The sequence below is a fragment of the Pteronotus mesoamericanus genome, unplaced genomic scaffold (genome assembly GCF_021234165.1).
Source record: "Pteronotus mesoamericanus isolate MK-2021 breed Mesoamerican mustached bat unplaced genomic scaffold, CSHL_Meso_final contig_639, whole genome shotgun sequence".
NCBI classification, from domain to species: domain Eukaryota; kingdom Metazoa; phylum Chordata; class Mammalia; order Chiroptera; family Mormoopidae; genus Pteronotus; species Pteronotus mesoamericanus.
Genome location: NW_026555223.1, coordinates 127,342 through 149,986, shown reverse-complemented (window position 1 = coordinate 149,986; position 22,645 = coordinate 127,342). Strand labels below are relative to the sequence as shown.

General features: G+C 48.6%; 1 protein-coding gene across 1 annotated transcript; it reads left to right on the top strand.

Annotated features, from left to right (window-relative positions):
* Positions 1-2,011: 2,011 nt before the first annotated feature.
* Positions 2,012-12,590, top strand: LOC129076676 (cytochrome P450 2S1). Its single transcript, XM_054580827.1, has 9 exons — positions 2,012-2,213; positions 3,287-3,452; positions 5,479-5,628; positions 6,044-6,204; positions 6,353-6,532; positions 8,053-8,191; positions 9,263-9,450; positions 11,081-11,222; positions 11,307-12,590. The coding sequence occupies exons 1-9, from the start codon at positions 2,040-2,042 to the stop codon at positions 11,486-11,488; spliced, it is 1,482 nt and encodes a 493-aa protein (XP_054436802.1). The 5' UTR covers positions 2,012-2,039; the 3' UTR covers positions 11,489-12,590.
* Positions 12,591-22,645: the final 10,055 nt, after the last annotated feature.

The window sequence follows — 22,645 nt, the reverse complement described above, 5'->3', positions numbered from 1 at the left end:
GGCTCTGGGAGATTCCCTCCACAGCCGGCCTCTGGCCACAGCGCTCATTTTTCTGGCTGTCCAATTGCACCCTCTTCCCCTTAACGACCCATACACACCCAGACCCTCAGGGAATGACAGCTTCATACCCCTAAACTGCCTGAAGTAGTTACAGAAGTAGAGATCTTCATCTGTACTCTCCAGAATCAGAATTAAGAATAAATCCATTTTAAAACTAGAGTGGGTAATGACAGGACACAGCCAGTGCCATTTGCTATCACGGTGCCGCAGGCTGAGCAGGCCTATGACCTTGTTAAACATGACTGCCGTTTTACTCTTCTGAGCTTATGTCCCCAGGACTGGAAATTACTGGAAAACAAGAACAGAACTTGATGAACTGCCCCCTCACAGGCAAAAGGTAACATTGGAGTAAAACTGCAGCTGATATAAAACCACACAAAACCTCTGGTATTGCAATGCCCCAACAGCCCAGGGGCCACACAACAGCAACCTCCCCCACCCTTTCATTATCCAATTATAATCCAATAAAAGCTCAAAGTTCCCCACCCCCCAGTGCTGGTGCACATCTCTGCACTTAGCCCTTTTCCTCTCTTGGAAAAGTAAAATAAAAGCTTTACTCTGTGCTTTATTTTCTTTGTGAATTCTTTTACAGCCAACCACCCTAACACCCCTTACATTTTCCCCTTTGATTTTGATGTATAAAATAAATAGTCAAATTGCCACTTTGCAGAGCATTTTCTCAATCTGTTGAGATTTTGCTTCCAGGCAATTGTTGTCAGTTTGGCTCAAATAAACTCACAAAAATTCTTATAGGTCTGGACATTTCTTATGTTGACAATCTGCTTTGTTTTGCACTAGAAGTAAAATGCAAAGTCTTTCCCAGGGCCCTGCAAGATGTCCCTGCTGCCCTCACTGACCTCGTCTCCTACATTCAATCTTTGATGCAAGAGATATTTATCGAGCACCCCCTGTGTGCCAGGCCCTGCTCTAGACGCTGGGCTTGCAGCTTTGAACCAAACAGCGTGGACACTGTCACGTCTTCTTCAACAGGCCCATCCCCCTTGGCAGGCCTTTGCACTCCCTGAAGTTATCTGAACTTACTACTTTATCTGCATGTGGGTAAGAGTTCAGGGAGGGAGCAGGGCCCACCTCTCTGTTACTCACAGATACATCACCAGGTCTAGAACAAAATCTTGTTTGTAGTTAGACCTCAATAACAATTAGTTGAAAAAATGTTAACTAACATTTATTTAACACTTGTTCTATATGCACCTGGCCTGGTTTTAAATCGTGTACTCGCATGTATCTCTACAATCCTGAAATCTATCCCTATTTTACAAGAGTTAATAGAGGCATAGGGAAGCTAGGCTGTGAAGTCAGGTAGCCTGGCTTCAGACATGATGTTCCTAACCAATATACATACTGCTACATAAGTGAATAATTCAACCAATCATTCAGACTGCACTGAGTTTAAATTCCGGCTCTATCGCTTGTTAGCTATGTGGCCTAGGACCGATTCACCTTTCTGAACCTCAGATTCTTCATTATTAAAGGTCCATTTCTCCTCCTAGTTCGTGGTGATGTCAGATGCCGGAGGAAATTGGCTCCAAGACACCACCCAGACACGCACAGGTAAACGTGCACCAGGATTGCAAAGATGGGGGACGTGGGAGCTCGGGAGGGCCGCGCGGGTCACCGCCGAGCTCGGGGTGTGGCCTCCGGGAGGCTGCCCAAGTCTCCGGCTTCCAGGTTCCTTCAGTTTGCCCACGCCCTACGTACGGCCCAGGGAGCTGTCTCCGCCCCCCAGAACCTGGGTGACTGGAGAGAAAACCATTGGAGCCTGTGTCCCAAACACCAGGCGGCGGTGAGGGTCTGGAAGAAAGAAATCGGGCTACGGGGAAAGAATCCTTCCTGTAGGCAGGGCGAGGGGCTGGCTGCCCTGCCTCCCTCCACCTGATTTCCTTGGGAAGGGAGCTGTTCCGACTGTCCCAGCCTAGTGGAGCGTCTGGAGCAGGGGAAGGACCAACCAACCTGCCGCGATGGAAGCGACTGGCACCTGGGCGCTGCTGCTGCTGCTGCTGCTGCTGGTGCTGACGCTGGCGCTGCCCCGGACCCGGACCCGAAGCCTCCTGCCCCCCGGGCCCGCACCGCTGCCGCTGCTGGGGAACCTCCTGCAGCTCTGGCCCGGGAAGCTGTACTCGGGGCTCCTGCGGGTAAGGAGCGGCGGGAACGCCCTTGCTAGGGGCGGGGGTCCAGGTCCAGGAGAGAGGAAGGGGACTCTGGGGAGAGAAACGGGAGTGCCCGGCAGAGAGGTCCTCGGGGGTCCCAGGGAGGAGGCAAGCTCGGGTTCAGGGCAAAGGGGCTACGGGTATCCTGGAGTGGGGCGGGAGCAGGGTCTAGGACTGGGTTGGCGGCGGGGGGAGGCCCGGGGAGGGAGAGGACGCGGGGCGGGGGGAAGGCAGAGCAGAGACCTCTCCGCACGGAATTCTGGAGTAGGGTGAGAGCAGGGAAGCAGGGTCCAGTGGCAAGGGTCCCAGGGCAGAGGATCTGGGAAGGTGGCGAGGGCTGGAGAGGAAAGCTCAGAGAGGTGGGAGTCGTCAAGCAGGGGAGAAGCTGGAGATGTGGTGGTGATGGGCTTGTCCCGAAGGAGAGGTAGTTGGAGAGATACAGGTGACCTCCCCAGAGGACGCCAGAGAAGAAAAGGGAGGTGTCCCGGGGGAGAGGGGGAGTGGAGGCAGAGGCTAGAGGGTTCCAGAAATCTGTCTGCAGAGAATCTTGGGGTGTGTGGCAAGGGGAAGGGGGCGTAGGTGGAGCTGGGCCCTCCTGCAACAGAGAAGGGGAAGCAGCCCCAACTTTTGTGGGATGAGGAAGTGGGAAGAGACCAGAAGTTCCCCACTGGGCAAGAGCCTGGGGGATTTCCAGGACATGGCAAGGGGGTGAGGGTCTTGGGGAGGGATGTGCTCCAGAATTTGAGGGTTTAGCGGTGATTGAAAAGGGCGGCTAGTTTGGGGGTGGACAGAGTTGAGGAATGATGGCAGACCAACGGTGTGGCTGCCGGTGTATGTTGCCGTGTGTCAGAACTGGGAGGGTAGAGATGGGCTCGGGGTTGTCCCAAAGTCAGAAGTTAGGGTTGTGCAGGAGGTAAGAAGATGGGGATCAGAGTGTTGGGGAGGGAGTTTGGGGACCTGGGGGTGGTTCCTAAGAGGTGGCTCATCCAGTGATAAGGGCCATGATGGAGACATCTAGATTAGAAGAGGCCCTGACCCCTTCCCCTCCCTGCCCCCAGCTGAGTGAGAAGTATGGGCCAGTGTTCACCGTGCACCTGGGACCCAGGCGGCGTGTGGTGGTCCTGGTTGGGCACCAGGCTGTGCAGGAGGCCCTGGGAGGTCAGGCTGAGGAGTTCGGTGGGCGAGGGATGTTGGCAACGCTGGACCAGACCTTTGACGGCCACGGTGAGTCATGAGTGGAGCCGGAGGCTGCCACGCCTTCACTCAGAGCCTGCTTCCACTACTGGTGGGTGACCTTCATGCTGGCTTCATGCCTCTGTTTCCTCATCCAAAAAATGGGATGATAATAGTGCCTGTACATTGGGTTGTAGTGAAGATTGAATGAGGACTGGGCCTCGCACAAGGCAAGTGCTTAGTATTCACCAGGGTGCAGTAATGTTAGCGTGGGTCCAGCAGAAACGCCTAGGGCTGGAAGGAAGGGGTGAGCTTTCAAGACACTGAGCATTAACTGATGTGCAAACACAAAATGTAGAAACTATCCTTTGTGCTAAGACTGAAAGCCAGAGTCCCACACAGCAGTGACTAAACAGCCCCATCCGGCTCCCCCACAGTGCTCTGGCCAGTGAGGAGACAGACCTGTCACTAAACAGTGACAGTACAGAAAGGTCAGGAATGAGAGACCCGGGGCGGTCACTGGCAGAGGGCTCAGGCCGGGGTGGGGGAAGTGCTGGGACTCCAGAAATAGGCGGAGATTCCTGATCCAACTTGTTTGCTGGGAGTCCAGAAAGTCTTCCTGAAAGGCAAGGTGTCTGAGCTGAGATTCACAAGATGAGTGGGAAGGGTGTTCCAGGCAGAGACAACAAGCACAAACCATGGATGTAAGAAGAGGCATTCATTCAACTGACAAGTTTTCATTAGACCTGGCCCTGCACTGGGTACTGGAGGCACAGAGGTGACTGAGACAAACCTGTCTTACTGTGAGAGAGGTGCGCTTGCAATAAGGCAATGTGGGGAGAGAACAGAAGCCTAAAATGAAAGGTACAGCCTTGAGAGCAGGACACAGAACCTGTCAGGTTGAGGGAGAATAGCAGCAATCTAGGAGGGCTTCTCAGAGGAGATGACATTTGAGTTGAGACATGAAGGATGAATGGAATTAGTTCAGGGAGGATGGAGAGGTGGGTAATCCAGGCAGAGGGAACAGCAGGGGAACAGATCTATAGGTGGGGGATCCTGACATATTTGAAGGAGTCAGAGAAGTCAGTGGGATGGTAGTGGGATGGCTAATAAAGCTGAAGAAGTTGGCAGAGCCTAGTCATGCAGGACCTGAGTCACACCGGAGTGTTTGGGCTGTGAGTTTTTGGGGGGAGCAGCAGATTTTAAGCAGGGAAAGGGTACAGAGTTAGAAGGATCCCCTGGGTTTCTGTGTGGGAGCCCAGGAAGGGGACTGGGTTGGATCAGAGCTGGGGCCTTGGGGTTAGAAATGGGGGTGGTTGCAAGAGGAATCCAGGTCTTGGAACAGGGGGCAGAGGATAGTGGGCTGAGAATAGGGAGGAGGAGAGGTGCTGAGGCCAGCTGGGGACACAGTAGAGGGTAGGTGGGGAGGGGACATTCAGTGGGAGGCGTCAGGGAAACATTCCACAGGCAGGGATACTGAACTCAGAGCAGGGCAGGGTCTCTCCAAAGCAAGTCTCAGATAAAAGAGGAGAGCGGCGCAGCTCCATCCTCTTCCCTCCCTGTTCAACCTCCAAACAACATGGGGCAAGAGATCCAAATAGTACTGCATAAATGGGATGGATGGATGGATGGATGATGGGTGGATGGGTGGATGGATGGACGCGGCCTAGCAGTACTTTCATAAACATTGGGGCAGGTGGGTGGATGCTTAGCTAGGACCAAATAGTTCTCCATAAATGTTGAGATGGATGGAAGGACGGGGGAAAAAAGGGAAGAAGGATTAAAGTATGAGTGGGTAAAAAAGAAGACTAAAAAGATGGATGGGTGGGAGGGAGGAAAGGAAGGAATATTCCCTTAGAAGGAGCCTGGACAACCCCAGTTACCAAGACCATCACTCTCTGACCCAAGAGTAGGTGTTTATTAAACATCTACTGTGTCCTCATCCCTGCACCAGGCAGATGTGGACTCAGGACAGGGCCTGAAGAGGCCCCTCAGGGCACCTCACCAGGACGAAGGGGGTCATCCTAAGGAGTGGGGAGAGGAGCCAGTTTCTCCTTGAGCATAGCCTTCTGTGCAGGGGTTTTCTTCTCCAATGGGGAGCGGTGGAAGCAGCTGAGGAAATTCACCACACTTGCTCTGCGGGACCTGGGCATGGGGAAGCGACAAGGCGAGGAGCTAATCCAGGCGGAAGCCCGATGTCTGGTGGAGGTGTTCCAGGGAACAGAAGGTCAGCAGGGCATGGTCCACCCAGGGTCCCTGGGGTCTCTGTGAGTGTAGACCCTCCCACGATGCCTGGGCTGGGTGCTCTATTCACCCCCACCTCTTGTTCCTCCTTCCCCTCTGTCTTTGTTCTGCTGTCTCCCTGAGGGTCTCTATGTCTTTGGTATTGTCACATCACTTTCCACTTCTTTTTTCTCTTTCCAGTTCTGCTTCTCCCTCCTGTAAGTTTGTCTCTGTCTCTTTCCTTATCTGTCTGTGTCCCTATCTGTCTCTTTCTCTCTTTCCTTGTCTGTTTCTCTGTTTCTATTGTCCGTCTCTCTCTCCAAGCCTGTCTCTTTGTGGTTGTATCGCCCCCCCCCCCCCCCCCCCGGTGGAGTCGGTCTTCTTTGATTTTGTCACACTTCTTGCCCCATCCTCACCAGGCCAGCCATTTGACCCCTCCCTACTGCTGGCCCAGGCCACCTCCAATGTCATTTGCTCCCTCACCGTGGGCCTTCGTTTCCCCTATGAGGATGAGGAGTTCAAGGCTGTGGTCCAGGCAGCTGGTGGCATCTTGCTGGGGGTCAGCTCTCCATGGGGCCAGGTAAGCAGGTGCAACCCCTCTCCAGCCACCTTACCCAAAGGCTCCTGCCAACTTGTTCCAGGTAACCCCCACGTCACCCCATCCACCTGCCCCTTCGTCCTGGTGCAGGGCCAGGCCCCCATGGGAACAGCTGCCCTTCCCCCCACAGGCCTACGAGATGTTCTCCTGGCTCCTGCAGCCCCTTCCAGGCCCCCACACCCAGCTCCTCCGCCATGCAGGCACCTTGGCCGCCTTCACCATTGATCAGGTGGAGCAGCACCGGGGGAGTCTGGACACCTCAGGCCCTGCACGCGATGTTGTGGATGCCTTTCTACTGAAGATGGCGAAGGTAAGGGGAGGTTACGGGGGAGGGGGCTCCTGAATAGGGTCAGTGGCCTGACTGCCTGCCCCCCCAGATGTGGCTGGGAATCTGTCAGACCATTTCTCTTCCTCTCTCTTTCTCTTTCTCCATGTCTCCATGAATTCAACTCTCCATGTGTGTGCTTATCTCTTCTTCCTGGTGCATTGCTCACTCTGCCTCTCCCCACCCCTACCTCACCCGTGTCAGAGTCTCTTATATCTCTCCTCTCCGCCCTCCAACCTCAGCCCCATGACCAGTGACATGCCACTAGCAATGCCACCATTGCTTCACCCCACCCCCTGCTTCCTCTACCACACAGGACATTTCTGTGACTTACACTCATTTCCTTCTGAAACCTAGCAATAGCAAATTATACTGATAAAGTCTGTTTTACTAATTATATAAGAACAATTTATTACATGATAAAAGGAGAATTAAGGTGACTCCTATGGAAATAACTAATTTTGGATTGTATGAACTTTGGAATTGTGGGAGATATTCAGAGCCATATCGTGTGAATAAATGCAAGCACCTTGTTCATGGAGAGGATTTTTTCTTACCTTTGTGGCCCCACGTCTTTTCTCTTTTATTTTTTTAAATTAAAAAAAATAATTGCAGTAAAATACACACAACACAAAATTTACCATCTTAACCATTTTTGAGTGTACAGTTCAATAGTGTTAAGTGTGTTTACATTGTTGTGCAACCAATCTTTAGTGCTCTTTTCAACTTGCAAAGCTGAAATTCTATACTCTCAAAGCAACAAGTCCCCGTTTCCTCCTCCCCCAGCCCCTGGGAAGCACCGTTCTCCTTTCTGTCTTCATGGATTTGCCTACTCTAGGTCCTCATGTAACTGGAACCATACAGTATTTGTCCTTTTTAACTAGTTGATTTCATTTAGCATAATGCCCTCAAGAGTCATTTATGTTGTGGCAAGTGACAGATTTTCTTTCTTTTTAAGGCTGAATCATATTCCATTGTTTGGAGAGCCCGTATTTCATGTGTCCATTCGCCCATCGATAGGCACTTGGGTTGCTTCCACCTTTTAGTTATTGTGGCTAATGCCCCTATGAATATGAGTTTACAGATATCTCTTCGAGACCCTGCTTTCAATTCCTTTGGAGATAAGCCCAGAAATGGTATTGCTGGATCATATGGTAATTCTATTTTAATTTTTTGAGGATTTGCCGTAACTGTTTTCCAGAGCAGCCGCACGGTTTTACATTCTCATCAGTTGGGGCAGCGGTTCCAATTTCCCCACATCCTTACCAACACTTGTCATTTTCTCTTTGTTTGTTTGTTTGTGGTGGCTCTTCTCTTTCATTTTTAAAAATATTTCAGCCAGAGAGAATAATATCAAGGGCCCACTTTCTGACTTTCCCAAACATTTATTTAAACTCCTCGTCAAAGCTTGAACTTGCCGGGCTGCACCCCAAGCCAGGCTGGGCTGGGCCTCTGCGCCCTGCCTGTTGTGTTCTCTGACCCATCGGACTGCTTTCCTGCAACAGGAACAAGATCCAAACACAGAATTCACTGACAAGAACTTGCTGATGACTGTCATTTATCTGCTGTTTGCCGGGACAGGGACGGTCAGCGCCATGATCCGCTACACCCTCCTGCTCCTGCTAAAATACCCTCAGGTCCAAGGTACGGGCCTTTTCTACCAGCCAGGCCCCGGGAACAGAAGTAAGGGCTGGAGAGGAAGAATTTCAGGGGAATGGACAGTCTGAGCCAGAGCCTGGAGGTAACCATGAGCCTGGCATCTGGGGTGTCTGAGGAGCAAGAGGTGGGGGGACTGCTGGTTGCCGCATGAGGCATAGTGAGGAATGAGGCCTTCTCACCTCATCCTGAGCAATGGGGAGCCATGGAAGATGTTAGGCAGGGGAGGGTGGGGTCAGATTAGCATTTTAGAAAAATTCTTGGGGCTGCCATGAAGCGCTAAATTGTAAGGGGTGGCAGAGGATGCCCAAGGAGGGAAGGCCAGGTAGGGGCATGGGTGGGAGAGGACAGGGCCGGGTCAAGCTAGGAGGAGAAAACAAGCAGCCAAATAAGCAGGTGGTGGAGAATGATGCGGGGGAGGGGAGGCATCCAGGGACAGGCCCAGCGCTCCGGACAGGAGACTGGGGGACCATGGGGCTACGCTGAGATGGGGACAGAAGGAACGAGAGGTGGTTTCAGGGGAGACACTGAATCCAGTCTGGGACACTTTGAGTGTGATGGGCCAGCAGCCACCTGTGAGGAGGCATCCAGGCAGGTAAGGATAGAGATAAAAAACAAATTGGACAGGAACTGAAGCTGGGCTGGTGTGGGACAGCGCAGGGCTGGCAGTAAACCCCAAGGAGCTCCAGTATCTCACACCAGGCAGGTTAAATGCTGTCCAACCAGCCGTGTGGGCTGTCCTGGAAGATCAGACTTGGGGTCTGGTGGCCTTGGTGGAATGGAGTCAGCTGTGACTTCAGCTTTCTGGGCCTCGGTTTCCTGAGTCGGGAAGTGAACAGCGAGGCTGGCACCTCTCTCACAGGAGTGCTGAGGGAGTTAAGAGAGCAGAGATGTAATGCCCAGAGCACAGGACGTGTGGGACTCGAGCTCAGCAAGGGCTGGGCGGCTCTTCCTCCCCGCCAGCCTCACCGGTAACCGCAGCTGCTCAGGAAAAGGGAGCTTCCAAGGAGAGGTCCCCACCCCTCCCCTGACCTCCAATCCTCTTCTTCTTGGGCACAGAGCGGGTGCGGGAGGAGCTGACCAGGGAGCTGGGGGCTGGCCGTGCGCCAGGCCTGGGGGACCGAGCTCGGCTTCCGTACACGGACGCGGTTCTGCATGAGGCGCAGCGGCTGCTGGCACTGGTGCCCATGGGGATACCCCGCGCTGTCACAAAAACCACCTACTTCCGAGGGTACACCCTGCCCCAGGTAGGTCCGCGGAGCAGCCGTCCCCAGCGGTGTCTCCGCCTTGGGCCTGAGTCTGTTTCTGTGACTCTCAGACTTCTCCTAGATCTTGGTTTCTCTCTCTGCATCTTCTTTCTTCTCTCAATCTCTCCCGCTCTCCCCCCCTCTCCCCCTCTCTCTCCCTCCCTCTCCCTCCCTCTGGGCCTCAGCTTCCCCATGTGTCAATGGATATCCTAATTCTATCTTGTTCCAAGATGGTTGGGACGCAGATGAAGTGATAGGAAAGCAATTTGAGAACTGAGGGCTAACAGAGGTGTTCACCCTCAACACCTGCTGCAAACACGCGCAGTCTCTTCCCTTTCTCCCTCCCTCATCCCCGCGCCACGCACATTTTTCTCACTGCCTCAACTAGCACCACCAGGGGGCGATGTCTCCACAGAAACCTAGGGCACCATCCCACTAGTTGCTTCTTTCCTGAGCTTCATTGTAGTGTAAAAGCAAACCCATGGCAACTGGAATCCAGTCTTCTAGCTGGGACCTTGGGCAAATCACTTCCCCCTCTGAGCCTCCATCTACCCCTCTTCTAAACTGGGAAAGATAATAGTATCAATCAGAATTGTAAGGAATCCACAAGGCAATGCTTGTAAAACACCAACTCAGCTCTCAGTACTGGGGGTGTGGTACGTGGGCATAAGGCAGCAGCAGAGACACTTGCTAAGGCAGTGATTGTGCAATGACAACCACTACTGATGGTAACGACAGTAATAACAGGCACCAACGATTGAGGATCTTCTCTGTGCCAGGTGTTTAATCTTCAGAGCAATCCCATACCACTAACATGCCCATTTTACAGATGAGAAAACTGAGGCCCCGAAAGGTTAGAAGACTTGCCACGTTCACCCAGCCTACAAGAGGTTGGGACAAGATATTAACCCAAGCCTATGCTTTAACCACTGCTATCTGCCCTTCTCTTACTTTAACAGCAATAACACGACCCTGACTTTTCTGCAGTCCTCTCGCCTCCCCAGCTCAAGGCCTGCTGGCCGGAGTCCCTCGCCATGGAGGTCCCTCTCCCTCTCCTCACGCCCTACCTTCCTTCACCCTCCACCACAGCCTTGGGAACAGGATGACCCTGATGTAGACTGAAGGGGCTGCTACTCTCCCTGAATCTGGGCAGGGGGAGCTTTTGTGGACAGCCCTTGCCCACCCACTCTTGCTTTCACCTCCGGACGATCTGAGCAGCAAAAAGCTGGACTCTGGGCCGCCAGGTGACTTAAGACAGCCACAGACGAATCACAGCATACCCTCAAACCTTAAAAACGAAATGTAAAAGTAACAACCTCTGCTATGTCAAGTGTTGCCTTGGACAAGTTGCTTAAGGCCTCTGAGCCTCAGTTTTCCCATCTTTAAAATGGGGACCATATTAGTAGCTGTTTCCTAGGCTTGTGAAAATATTTAGTGAGTTTATGCATGTGTTTGAGTAAGTGGAAGACGTGTGCCTGTTAAACATGAGGTAGTACATATAAAATGCTTAATAAACTGCTTGGCCCATAATTAGCTTGTTACATGTTGATGCTGTTACAGACCCTTGTACTCTGCCCTTGGGAACCTGGGCAGTGAAGCATAATTGTAGTTCTGTTATGATTCCCCTCAGGGCACTGAGGTCTTCCCACTCCTGGGCTCTGTCCTGCATGATCCCAACGTCTTCGAGCAGCCAGAAGAGTTCAACCCAGGCCGATTTCTGGATGCAGATGGAAGGTTCAAGAAGCAAGAGGCATTCCTTCCCTTCTCCTTAGGTATCTGCTGGGCTCATCCCTACTCACCCACTGGCTGGAGTGTGAGGAGGGCTGACCCAACCCAATATCTCACCTTTCCTCCAGGTAAGCGTGTCTGCCTCGGAGAGGGCCTGGTTCGAGCGGAGCTGTTCCTCTTTGTCACCGCCATCCTGCAAGCCTTTTCCCTGCAGAGCCCATGCCCGCCAGGAGCCCTGAACCTCCAACCAGCTGTCAGTGGCCTTTTCAACATCCCCCCACCCTTCCAACTGCAAGTTCGGCCCTTCTGACCTCTACCCCACCTATCATGTGGTGTCTAACCTTTTGGCATCTCTGGACCACACTGGAAGAAGAAGAGTTGTCTTGGGCCACACATTAAACATACATTGCAACATGGAATCACACACACACACACACAAATCTCATAATGTTTTAAGTAAATTTACAATTTTGTGTTGGGCCTTAGTCATAGCCATCCTGGGCCACATACGGCCCGCGGGCCGCAGGTTGGACACCCCCGGGAGGGGCATCGGGAGGTAGTAGCTTCAACCATGGGCATGGACAGGGCTGAGTCCAGAGCCATAAGTCTATACCACAGGAAACCACATTCACACACCTGTAGTTGTTTTCTAGAGTCAGTTACACAGATGATCAGCTTATTTGCCCACAGAGCCACACTCATTGGCCCACACAGCTCTCAAGACACACAACCATGAGGCAACTCAGCCACACAAGCTTTCTACAGACATAACTCTAGTCTGTCTGGACTCGCATGCCTAGATAACTCACCAACTTGCACACAATATAACTCCCCTGGACTCACAACCCACATGTGAGAGTTCAGCTGTCACTAAAGCGTCATGGACCACACGTCCTCTTTACTCATCAAGCTTAGCAGTACCGCTGTCTCTGCGAGCCTGGTGCAAAGAGCATACACCATCCTGGGTCATGTCATCTCAGAGAAACTGTCCTCAGCCCTCAAGTGACCATACCACTGTCCAGGCACATGACCATCAGAAGCCACACTCCCCTAAGCACTGAACAATACAGCCGGTTCCCATGTGACCTTATCCTAACTCCTAAATATCTTCCCACTAAGAGAGAGCCAAAGGCTGGCCTCCTCTGCACCTTCACCCTCCAAGGACACCCCTCTCCAAGCACCCTGATCCCCAAATGCTCCCCAAAATGGATACCCCCACATTGTACAGTGTAAACACAGGCCTGGGAACCAAGTAAACTAGAACACATGGGGACCCTCAGATCAGAGGAACCCCTGCCATACACACTCCAGCCTACATAACTATATTGATAGCCTCCTCTGCCCACTCAACACACACATTGATTGACCCACTGTCCCAATTTGACTTAGCAGAAAGGGCTAGATGACCAAGTGGGGCCAGATTCCAACTCCCTGTGTCAAGAAGAGGCCAGGTCTGCGGGCCTTGGGACTTGAAGTCCCTGTTTTGCAATAAAAGTTTGTTTCTGGCCTCTGGTCCAGGCCCGTGGCAGCGCCTGATGTGTCTGTGACAGTGTCCGACATTGTGAGTAAGGGTTGGGGATGGGGGTCCACCCCTCCCTGGAGGCTGGGCGGGAGCTGAAAAACAGGGCCCCCGCCCACCCTCGCTGTGACATCAGTACCAGATGTTGGGGGAGGGCCTGTCCTGGGCTCACTTCCGGTAAGGCTGGAGGGGGCGGGGTGGCAGGGAGAAGGTAACAGCGGAACTGCTGACCTGGAGGGGGGCCCTTGGCCGGGGAAAGCCTGAAAGTGATGGATCCAAGCCCTGGAAACTCTCCGAATCTGAAAGCAGATGCTGAAACACGAATCCTAACCCTAATTCCTGCCTCTTTCACACCCTTTTCCTCCTGCCTTCTCTAAGAAAAGAAACCAGAAGCATTGTTTTATTTGTTAATTATCTAGTAAGGAGATTTTCAAACAAAAATAGACTTGTTCAATCCCCGGCCTTATTTGATAGCCATTAGTTTCCTGCTATTTTTAGTTCATCTATTTTCTTTTCTGCTAGTTCTGTTTTACCTATCACTCTTTTATAATTATTTTAAAGCAAATCCCAGGAAATAACTGAATATGCATTTCTCATAGTAAAAAGCATCCTTTCCCCCACATTTTATGACAATTTTCAAATGTGCAGCAAAGTTGAGGGAATTATTTGGGAACCTCTGTGTGCGAATGGATTCAGTTTGCTTTAGCACATTTCTATCCACCTGTCTATCCAACTCACTTTTCCAGTAGTTTCAAAGAAACTTGCAGACATCAGTTTATCTGCCCCTGAATGCTTCAGCAATGCATGCATCATTTAAGTTTTTTCTTTAATTTTCCATGATGTTATTGGTAGGGGAACTCAGGAGTTAAAGATTTCAGCTGTAGTTATAGTCGATAGGCTTAAGTGATCAATGCACGTGGAAAGCTGTAGTTCCAGGAACTGGGACACAGGACCTACATGACTCCAGGAGGTTGACGAGAAATTCAACCTTTATGCCCCAGGGGATGTGCATGTCATCAAGGTGGTACAGGAGCCATTGTGTTCCAGGGAGGGAATGCCCATGACAAAGATAAAGAATTGTTGAGCCCTGACCATGTGGCTTAGTTGATTGGGCATCTTCTCATAAAACGAAAGGTCACCAGTTCCATTCCCAGTCAGGGCACATGCTTAGGTTGCGGGTTCGATCTCCAGTTGGGGCATGTACAACCGATATAACGTGAAAGACTTAAAAATTTCAAAAAAAGAATGTGAAAAATCCTGGGACTTAAAAGGAACAAAATACAGTCTAAGTTCTTGGATTTACTATTACTGTTTTTCTTTTTTAAATATACGTCAGTGTTATGCACAAAAAAGAGGCCACATACTAAACCTGAGAAGCTCAAAGGAGGCCCACATGACAGGCCTTATAAACTCAGAAGGAAAGTAATCACATAGGTCTGCATGTGAAAATTCCTAACTAAAGGTGGGTCATGTGTATTTCACAGGGCCACAACAAATATTTCAAAAATTTATATGGAACCACAAAAGGCCCTGCATAGCAACAGCAATCCTGAAAAAGAAGAACAAAATTGGAAGAATCACTCTACCTAATATCAAACTATACTACAAGGCCAGAGTAATCAGAACAGCCTAGTACTGGTATAAAAACAGACAAAGAGCACAGTATAAAGAGCCCAGAAATAAACCCATGCCTTTATAGTCAATTAATATTCAACAGAGGAAGCAAGCACATACAACGGGCTAAGATAGTTTATTCAATAAATGGTGTTGGGAAAACTGGACAGATAAATGCAGAAAAATGAAACTAGACCACCTTCTTATACCACATACAAGAATAAATTCAAAATGGATCAAAGACCTAAATGGTAGGCCCCAAACTATAAAACTCCTAGAAGAAAACACAGGCAGCAAAATCTCAGACATCGCTCATAGCAATTTTTTATAAGATATATCTCCCCAGGCAAAGGAAACAAATGAAAAAATAAACAAATGGGATTTCATCAAACTAAAAAGGTTTTGCACAGCAAAGAAAATCATCAACAAAATAAAAAGACATCCCACAGAGCGGGAGAGCATATTTGCCAATATATCTGATAAGGGGTTAATATCCAAAATTTATAACATACTTACAAAACTCGACACCAAAAAACAAACAACCCAATTTAAAAAATGGGCAAAGGGCCTGAATAGACACTTCTCCAAAGAGGACATACAGCTGGCCAATGAAAAGATGCTCAACATCATTGATCATCAGAGAAATGCAAATAAAAACCACAATGAGATAGCATCTCACACCTGTCAAAATGGCCGTCATAAATAAATCAACAGAGAACAAGTGCTGGCGAGGATGTGGAAAAAGGGGAACCTTTGGGCACTGTTGGTGGGAATGGAGACTGGCACAGCCACTGTGGAAAGCAGTGTGGAGATACTTCAAAAAATTAAAAATGGATCTTTTGACCTAGTGATCCCACTTCTGGGAATAGATCTGAAGGAACCCAAAACACTAACTTAAAAGAACATAAGCGCCTCTATATTCAATGCAGCGTTATTTACAATCACCAAGATATAGAAGCAGCCCATGTCCATCAATAGATGAGCTGATAAAGCAACTATGGGACATTTACACAATGGAATTCTACTTGGCTGTAAAAAAGAAGAAAATTTTACCCTTTGCAACAGTACGGATGGACCTAGAGAACATTATGCTAAGTGAGATAAGCCAGTCAGAGAAAGACAAATACCATATAATTTCACTCATATGTGGGATCTAATGGACAAACTGAACTAACAAGCAAAACAGAGACAGACTCGTAGATGGAGAACAGATGACAGCTAGTGCGGGGGCGGGGGGGGGCGGGGAGGTTAGGAGGTGGAGGGATTGAGCAAAAAAGAAAAAGTGCTCACGGACAAGGACAACAGTGTGGTGATTGCTGGGGTTTGAGGGTATACAGGGACTAAATGGTAACAGAAAAAATATAATAAAGATTTTGTTTTTAAGCGGGTCATGGCAGGTCATGGCCCGTAGTCATGTCCTGGATCTGTAGTTTATTGACAAAGGTCAGTCTTTATTGTAAGTGAGCCTATCCTTTTCTTGCAACTAAGATGACATACCTTTGAAATATCAGGATAATAGCCCTTGCCAGACCCCTCAGGGCACACCCAAGGCACCAAAGACCCCTTGTTATCTTGTTCTCCGGCTTACCATCTCTCTGTGCTGTAAATGTTAACTATCCTGTAAAAGAAGTATGTGCTTCACCCAATCCAAGATTCCCTCCTGTTTCCCTCCGCCACCGGTTCCCACCCACCATCCTTGCTTTCCTTTCTCCTGGCCCCTAAATCTGCCACCAATGGATATCATGTAACTCTCCCTACATCTCCTCCTCCTCTGACTCTAAGGTATAAAATGTGCTCCAAAACTGCCATTCTTTGGAGCTTTTCTCAATCTGTTGAGATTTTGTTTCCCTGCAATTGTCATCAGTTGGCTCAAATAAACCCATCAAAATTCTCTCGTTATAAGTTTGGACGTTTCTTATGTCAACAGTGTGATGTGAAAGGGAATGACTGACTGATGTTTAAGATTTCCTTCTTTTAAAATAAGGCAATGACTTTCTTTTGCACTTAAAATTCATGTTCAGAGAAACGTGAGATCTGTGATATCAGCAAACTCATTTCTCTAAAGCAGGCTGAGCCTTGCACTGCATCAATGAGAAAGGTGGCATGTGTTAGGATGAGTTCAGTCACAAGCAAAAGAAAATATAAACTCAAATGGGATAAACAATAAAGAATTACTGGACTCCAAATTAATGTATTAGAATTAGTGTAGTGTTCAGTTTATGTGTGTGTGGTAAAATATGCATAACAATATTTATCATTTTAACCATAAGTGTACAATTCAGTGGCACTAAATACATTCATGATGTATACCTCAAATTCTCATCCACAAGAAAAGACTCGTAACTTCTTAAAACAATAACTGCCTTTTTGAAATTTGCTTTTTAAAAAGTTGCAGCCCCAATGACCATTTTCACACCTACCACAATGAACAGTTCTGCAGTGTCAGTGGTCACGTCTCCCTGACAGCCTCATAAATGTAATTTGTCATGGGGTTTGTTCAGACAAGGACCCAAAGCCTCACCACACAGTGCCTTCCTTTAAACCATCTTAGGTCTTTTTTTAAAATATTTTACTTTTTTATTTTTAGAGAGAGGGGAAGGGAGGGAGAGAGAAACATCGATGTGAAAGAGACACACTCATCAGTTGCCTCTTGCATGCCCCCAACTGGGTCCTTTGCCCTATACAATTTTTCATATCTTGGATTTGGCTGATGCCATCTTTGTGGTGCCACTTCCATTCCCAGGAATTCCCTGTAAACTAAGAATTAGATCAGATTCAGGCTCATTCTGGTAAGAGCTCCTCAGTGGAGTTGCTGGCCCATTCTTGGAGCATCACTTCACAATAAACAATGGTCTGACATAGTGCATCCAGGTTCTGATCTCTCTGGGAGAAAGTCAACCTTTCACTTAAGGGCCCTTTAAAACCAAATCAAATCAAGTTTCTCCCTGCTCAAAGCCACCCGGTAGAGAAGCCTGGTACTCTGTTGGTGGGGATATAAATGGGTACAGCCACTATAAAAAACAGCATGGAATTCTTCAAAAAAATTAAATATAGAATTACAATATTGCCCAACAATCTCACTTCTGGATATCTACCTAAAAGAAAAGAAATCAGCATCTTAAAGAGATATCTGTACCCTCATATTCATGACAGCTTTATTCACAATAGCCAAGGCATAGAAACAACCCAAGTGTCCTCAGCAGGCAAATGGATAAAGAAAATGTGATATACAGTTGACCCTTGAACAACATGGGGGTTAAATGCCCCAACCTTTGCCCATGCAGTTGAAAATCCTCACACAACTTTTGACTCCCCGAAAACTTAACTGCTAATAGCTTACAGTTGAACAGAAACCTTACTGATAACATAAACAGTTGATTAACCAGTATTTTACATGTTATGCATATAATATACTATATTCTTAAAATAAATTACAGAAAGAATGTCATTAAGGAAATCATGAGGAAGAGAAAATACCTTTACAGTATTTATTGAAAAAAATACAGTTCAAACTGTGTTGTTTGAGGATCAACTACACACACACACATACACACACACACACACACACACACACAGAGGAATATTATTCAGCCATAAAAAAGGCAATCCTGCCATTTGTAGCAACCTGGATGGAACTTGAAGGTATTATGCTAGGTGAAATAAGTCAGCTAGATAAAGACAAATACCTCATGATCTCACCTATATATGGAATCTAAAAAAGAAACAGAGACAGATATAATGTACAGCATTGTGGCTATAGTTAATAATACTGTATTGGATATCTGTAAGTTGCTGAAAGAGTAGATAACAAGCAACAAAAATTTTGTAATTATGTACAGTGATGTACGTTACCTAGACTCATTGTTGTAATCGTTTTTCAATATATACAGATATTGAATTGCTACGTTATGCACCTGAAACTAATATAATGTTACATGTCAATCATATTTCAATAATTAATTAGTTAGTTAATTAATCTAAAAGAAACAGGAAGCTGAATGGTGTTGCCAGGTGCAGGAGGGGGAAGAAATGGGGAGCTGTTGGTCAAAAACACAAACTTTCAGTTATAAAATGAATAGGTACTGGGGATCTAATGTACAACTTGGTGATTATAGTTACAATAAAGTTGTATTGTATACTTGAAATTTACTAACAGAATAGATTTTAAATGTTGTCACCACAAAAAAAAAATGGTAACTATGTGAGGTGATGGATGTGTTAACTAACTTGATTGTGGTAATCATTTCACAATATATACATGTATTAAATCATCATGTTGTACACCTTAAATTTATACCATTTTATTTGTCAATTATATCTCAATAAATCCGGGGATGGGGAGAAATAGTCCCCCAGTAGGTTATGCCATAATTAAAATATCCCAAGCTCTCACCAGGCCAAGGTCTTCCCTGACCTTTCCTTCTCTCTGACCTCCATTCATTCCAGCCACATGGTTCTGACCTCGCACTGTCTGCTCCCTCCACCTGGAATGTCCTTCCCTCCATGACTCACTTGCTAATTTACTTCAGATCTTGATCCTAACCTCAGAGAGGCCTTCCTTGACCATCGCTGCTAAAAGGGCACTCCCACTCTTTGCTGTCTCCTCCCCTGCTTTATTTTTCTTCACTGCCCATGCTGCATCCTGAGAGTGCTTATCTGGTGGTTGTCTCTTCCTCTTGAGATATGAGCCCCACAGGGACAGAGACTTGTCTTGCTCACTGTGGAATCCCCAACCCCTGGCACAGGAAACATTTCTATCTACCTGTCCATCTCATTTTTTAAATGCATTTGAAAGTAAATTGCAAGCACATAGCAAGCGCTCAGCGAGTAGCTTTTGAGTGAACAAACACAGATCAAGCTGGCCACGCACAGGGCCCGTCCACTGAGCCCTAGATATGTAGGCCCCCCTAACATATTCAAACAAGTGGGTGGACCTTTACACATATTTGCACCCCCCAAAATACCACAATAATGAATTGGCTGCTTATGGCAGGCCTTTTGTAAGGTTGTGGGAAGGCAGTGGTAACCAAGATGGACCTAGTCCCTGCTCTCCCAGAGCCCATAGACCAGGGAGAAGAGACAGATACGAAACACATAGTCACACGAATGAATATAGAGCAGTCTCCCCGTACCCACAGCGGATACGTTCCAAGACCCTCACTGGATGGCTGAAACTGTCAATACTACTGAACCCTACATACACTTACTATGCTTTCCCCTCTGCATACACGGGGGAACCCCCAAAATCCAGAATTTATTTATAAAAAATTGTGTATTTATTCTTATCTGTTTAAACTTCAGTCACCTTAAAGTACTCTCCATTTAATGCACTGCACTTTTTGAGATGGTTTTTCCACTGCTCAAAACAGCTTTTGAACTTGTCGATTTTGATGCCTTTTAGTGCCCCTGCCATTTTTTGTTTCACCTCTTCCACATCAGCAAAACATTTCCCTATGAGGAATTTTTTCATCCAGGTAAACAAAAAAATGTCACTCGGGGCAAGAGCAGGTGAATAGGGAGGGTGGGGCATGGGGGTCATGCCAACTTTGGTCAAAAACTGCTGAATACAATGCAATGTTGGCAGGTGTACTCATAAGTCATCCGTCATAAAATGGTCAAACAAGTTGAAAGTGTCTTAAAAAAACTCACTGAAGCCGAATGCAGCCTCTCACAACAACACCAGTTGGTGCACTGAAACAGATGGGTTCTTAGAACACTCACCCAGCAGGGGAAGCCTGTATACTACAAGGGGGCCGCCCTCCATAAAATAATGCTGGGTTTTTATGGGTTCCCCTTTGTAAATACTTATGATAAAGTTTAATTTATAAATTAGGCACAGTAAGAGATTGACAATAATTAATAATGAAATAGAGCAATTATAACATATACTGTAATAAAAGTTATGTGAATATTCTCTCTCTCTTCAATCTCTCTCTCTCGCTCTCTCTCTCTGTCTTCCTTTTTCTCGATAACAGAGCTGATAAGCCATGGCTACTAAGTGACAAATGGGTGGGGAGTATACACAGTATGGATACACTAGACGAAGGGATGATTCATGCCCCAGAGACTGCACAAGATTTCATCATTCTACTCAGAATAGCGTGCGATTTAAAACTTATTAATTGTTTATTTCTGGAATTTTTTATTTAATATTTTTGGGCTGCAGTTGACCATGGGTAATGGAAACACGGAAAGTGAAATCGCAGATAAGGGAAGACTGCTGTGCCATGACAACCCATGCATGCGGCTGAAGAAAATGACAGAGTGTTGGGGGTAAATAACGGGACGTAGATTAGACTGGGAAAGGCCAGGTCGTGATGCAATAGAGAGGGGATGTCGAGACCAGGCTGAAACATGTGCAGGAGGCAGGGACAGAGGGCAGCAGGAAGATGCCCCAGGCTTGCTAGCAAGGGACAGAAGCCTGGGGGCAGGGACGGGAGGGTCAAGCAGACATGAGGTGACATGAGGCAAGCTGTCTTGGAGTTTTATCTTGAAAGGTTTGGGGCAAAGGAAGGAAAGGGTGATTTCGGATTGAGAAACATTCCTCTCGCTGTGGACAAGTTAGAGGAAGGGAGGGTGGAGGCTGGGAGACCAGGCAGGAGGCCAGAGCAGAGGTCCCAGGGGAGAGAACAAGGCAAGACCAGGGTGAGGTTGTAGAGAGAAGAGTAGGGTCAGGTGGAAGAGAGGTTTGTGAAGCTGAGTTCTTCGTGGGACTAGGTAACCTACTGTCGGGTGAGGGATCCCAGAGGACCCTGAGGGTCAGGTTTGGGTGACAGGATGGATGCTGAGGCCATCCCTGAAATGGGACACAAATGAGACAGCTCAGGGAAGCTGCTGGTAAAGAGTCCCTGAGCGCCAGGCTAGAAAGCTGGGAGCTCACCTGAGGACAATAAAGAGCTAAGGTCAAGCCCTGGCTGGTGTGGCTCAGTGGACTGAGTGCCAGTCTGCAAACCAAAGGGTCACCGGTTCACTCCCTGGGCAGGGCACAGGGCTGAGTTTTGGGCCAGGTCCCCAGCTGGGGGCGCGTGAGAGCTAATCGATTGGATTGATGTATCCCCTACACTTCGATGTTTCTTTCCCTCTCTTTCTCCTTCCCTTTCCCTCTCTCTATAAATAGATAAATAAATAATTTTTTTAAAAAGCGCTAAGGTCAAGTAGGGGAGGGAGAGAGTCAGATGTGAACTTCAGAAACATCCTTCTGGATGGAAGATGGTTTGAAGGTAGCAAGAGTGGAGGCAAGGAGGCCAGGGAAGAGGCCAGGGCAGGGGGCTGGCGGGAAAGGATGGGGCTGGACTCAGGGATGGGAGAAGGGGCAAGTGGGAGAGGCACCAGGAGGCTTAAAGGACAGGACCTGTGAGGAGCTGTACGGATAACAACACACAAACAGAATGATTAAGAGCAGAGAGATGGGTGCCCAGCTCCTTGCCCCCCACACAGACACACAGGCTTATAGAGACGCCCATGTACAGAACACACAGGGGCATGGAAATGGACATGCAGCAGAACCAGCGCACAGGTACCAAGTCTGCAGGAACCAGGATACACAGCCCCACTGGAGGGAGACTGTTACGCAAGTGTGCAGAGAAACAAACAGATGGCGTACAAACAGCTGAGGGCACCCGGTCAGCTGTCATCGCCCTGTGCAAAGATCTGCAGGGCATCTTCCCTCTAGCCTGCTAAGTAGGTTCAATTCTTATTCCCATCTTACAGATGGACAAACTGAGGCCCAGAGGCCAGTCACTTCTAAAACCACCAGTTCCTGGTAAGGCTGGGATTCCAGCCCAGGTCTTTGGTCACCCTCTGGGGCGCCCCCACAGGATACACTAGGGTGCCCCAGCGGATCTTTTCTGCTTGAGGCTGCACATCTCCCTGAGCACACCGGGATGTGCACCCAGCAGGTGCTCTCCCAGTGCTGGCTCCTGAGGTTTCTCCAGGAATGGAGTTCCTGACCTGGCTTGTCTTGAGTGTGTCCTGTGGGCTGGCAACGTGCTCCTGCGTGTCTCCTCCTGTCCCAGCCTCTGTGTGTCGATGACATCTGACTGTGTGTGTGTGTGTGTGTGTGTGTGTGTGTGTGTGTGTGTGTCCTCGTTGGAGGAGGAGGAGCTGTGAGTGTGAGAGGAGTGCCTCGCTGGGGCTGGGCTGGGGGTGGAGGCCGGGGAGGGAGGTATCACACAGGCACAGGCTGAGAAGGGAGTGGAGTTCTGGAGGAATGTTTACCCGACACCAAGAGAGCCCAGGGCGACAGTTCCCAGAGTCTGGTAGAGAGACACGCAGCCTCGCCGCCTCGCTGGCCCAGGCTTAAAGGCGAAGCCACCAGGGCCCCTTCCCCTCCTC

Bases quoted from the DNA above. Each gene is read 5' to 3' on its own strand.
- LOC129076676 (XM_054580827.1), top strand. From the start codon at position 2,040: ATGGAAGCGACTGGCACCTGGGCGCTGCTGCTGCTGCTGCTGCTGCTG. The intron at 2,214-3,286 runs GTAAGGAGCGGC...CCCTGCCCCCAG, and splicing joins TGTACTCGGGGCTCCTGCGG to CTGAGTGAGAAGTATGGGCC. The intron at 8,192-9,262 runs GTACGGGCCTTT...TCTTGGGCACAG, and splicing joins AAAATACCCTCAGGTCCAAG to AGCGGGTGCGGGAGGAGCTG.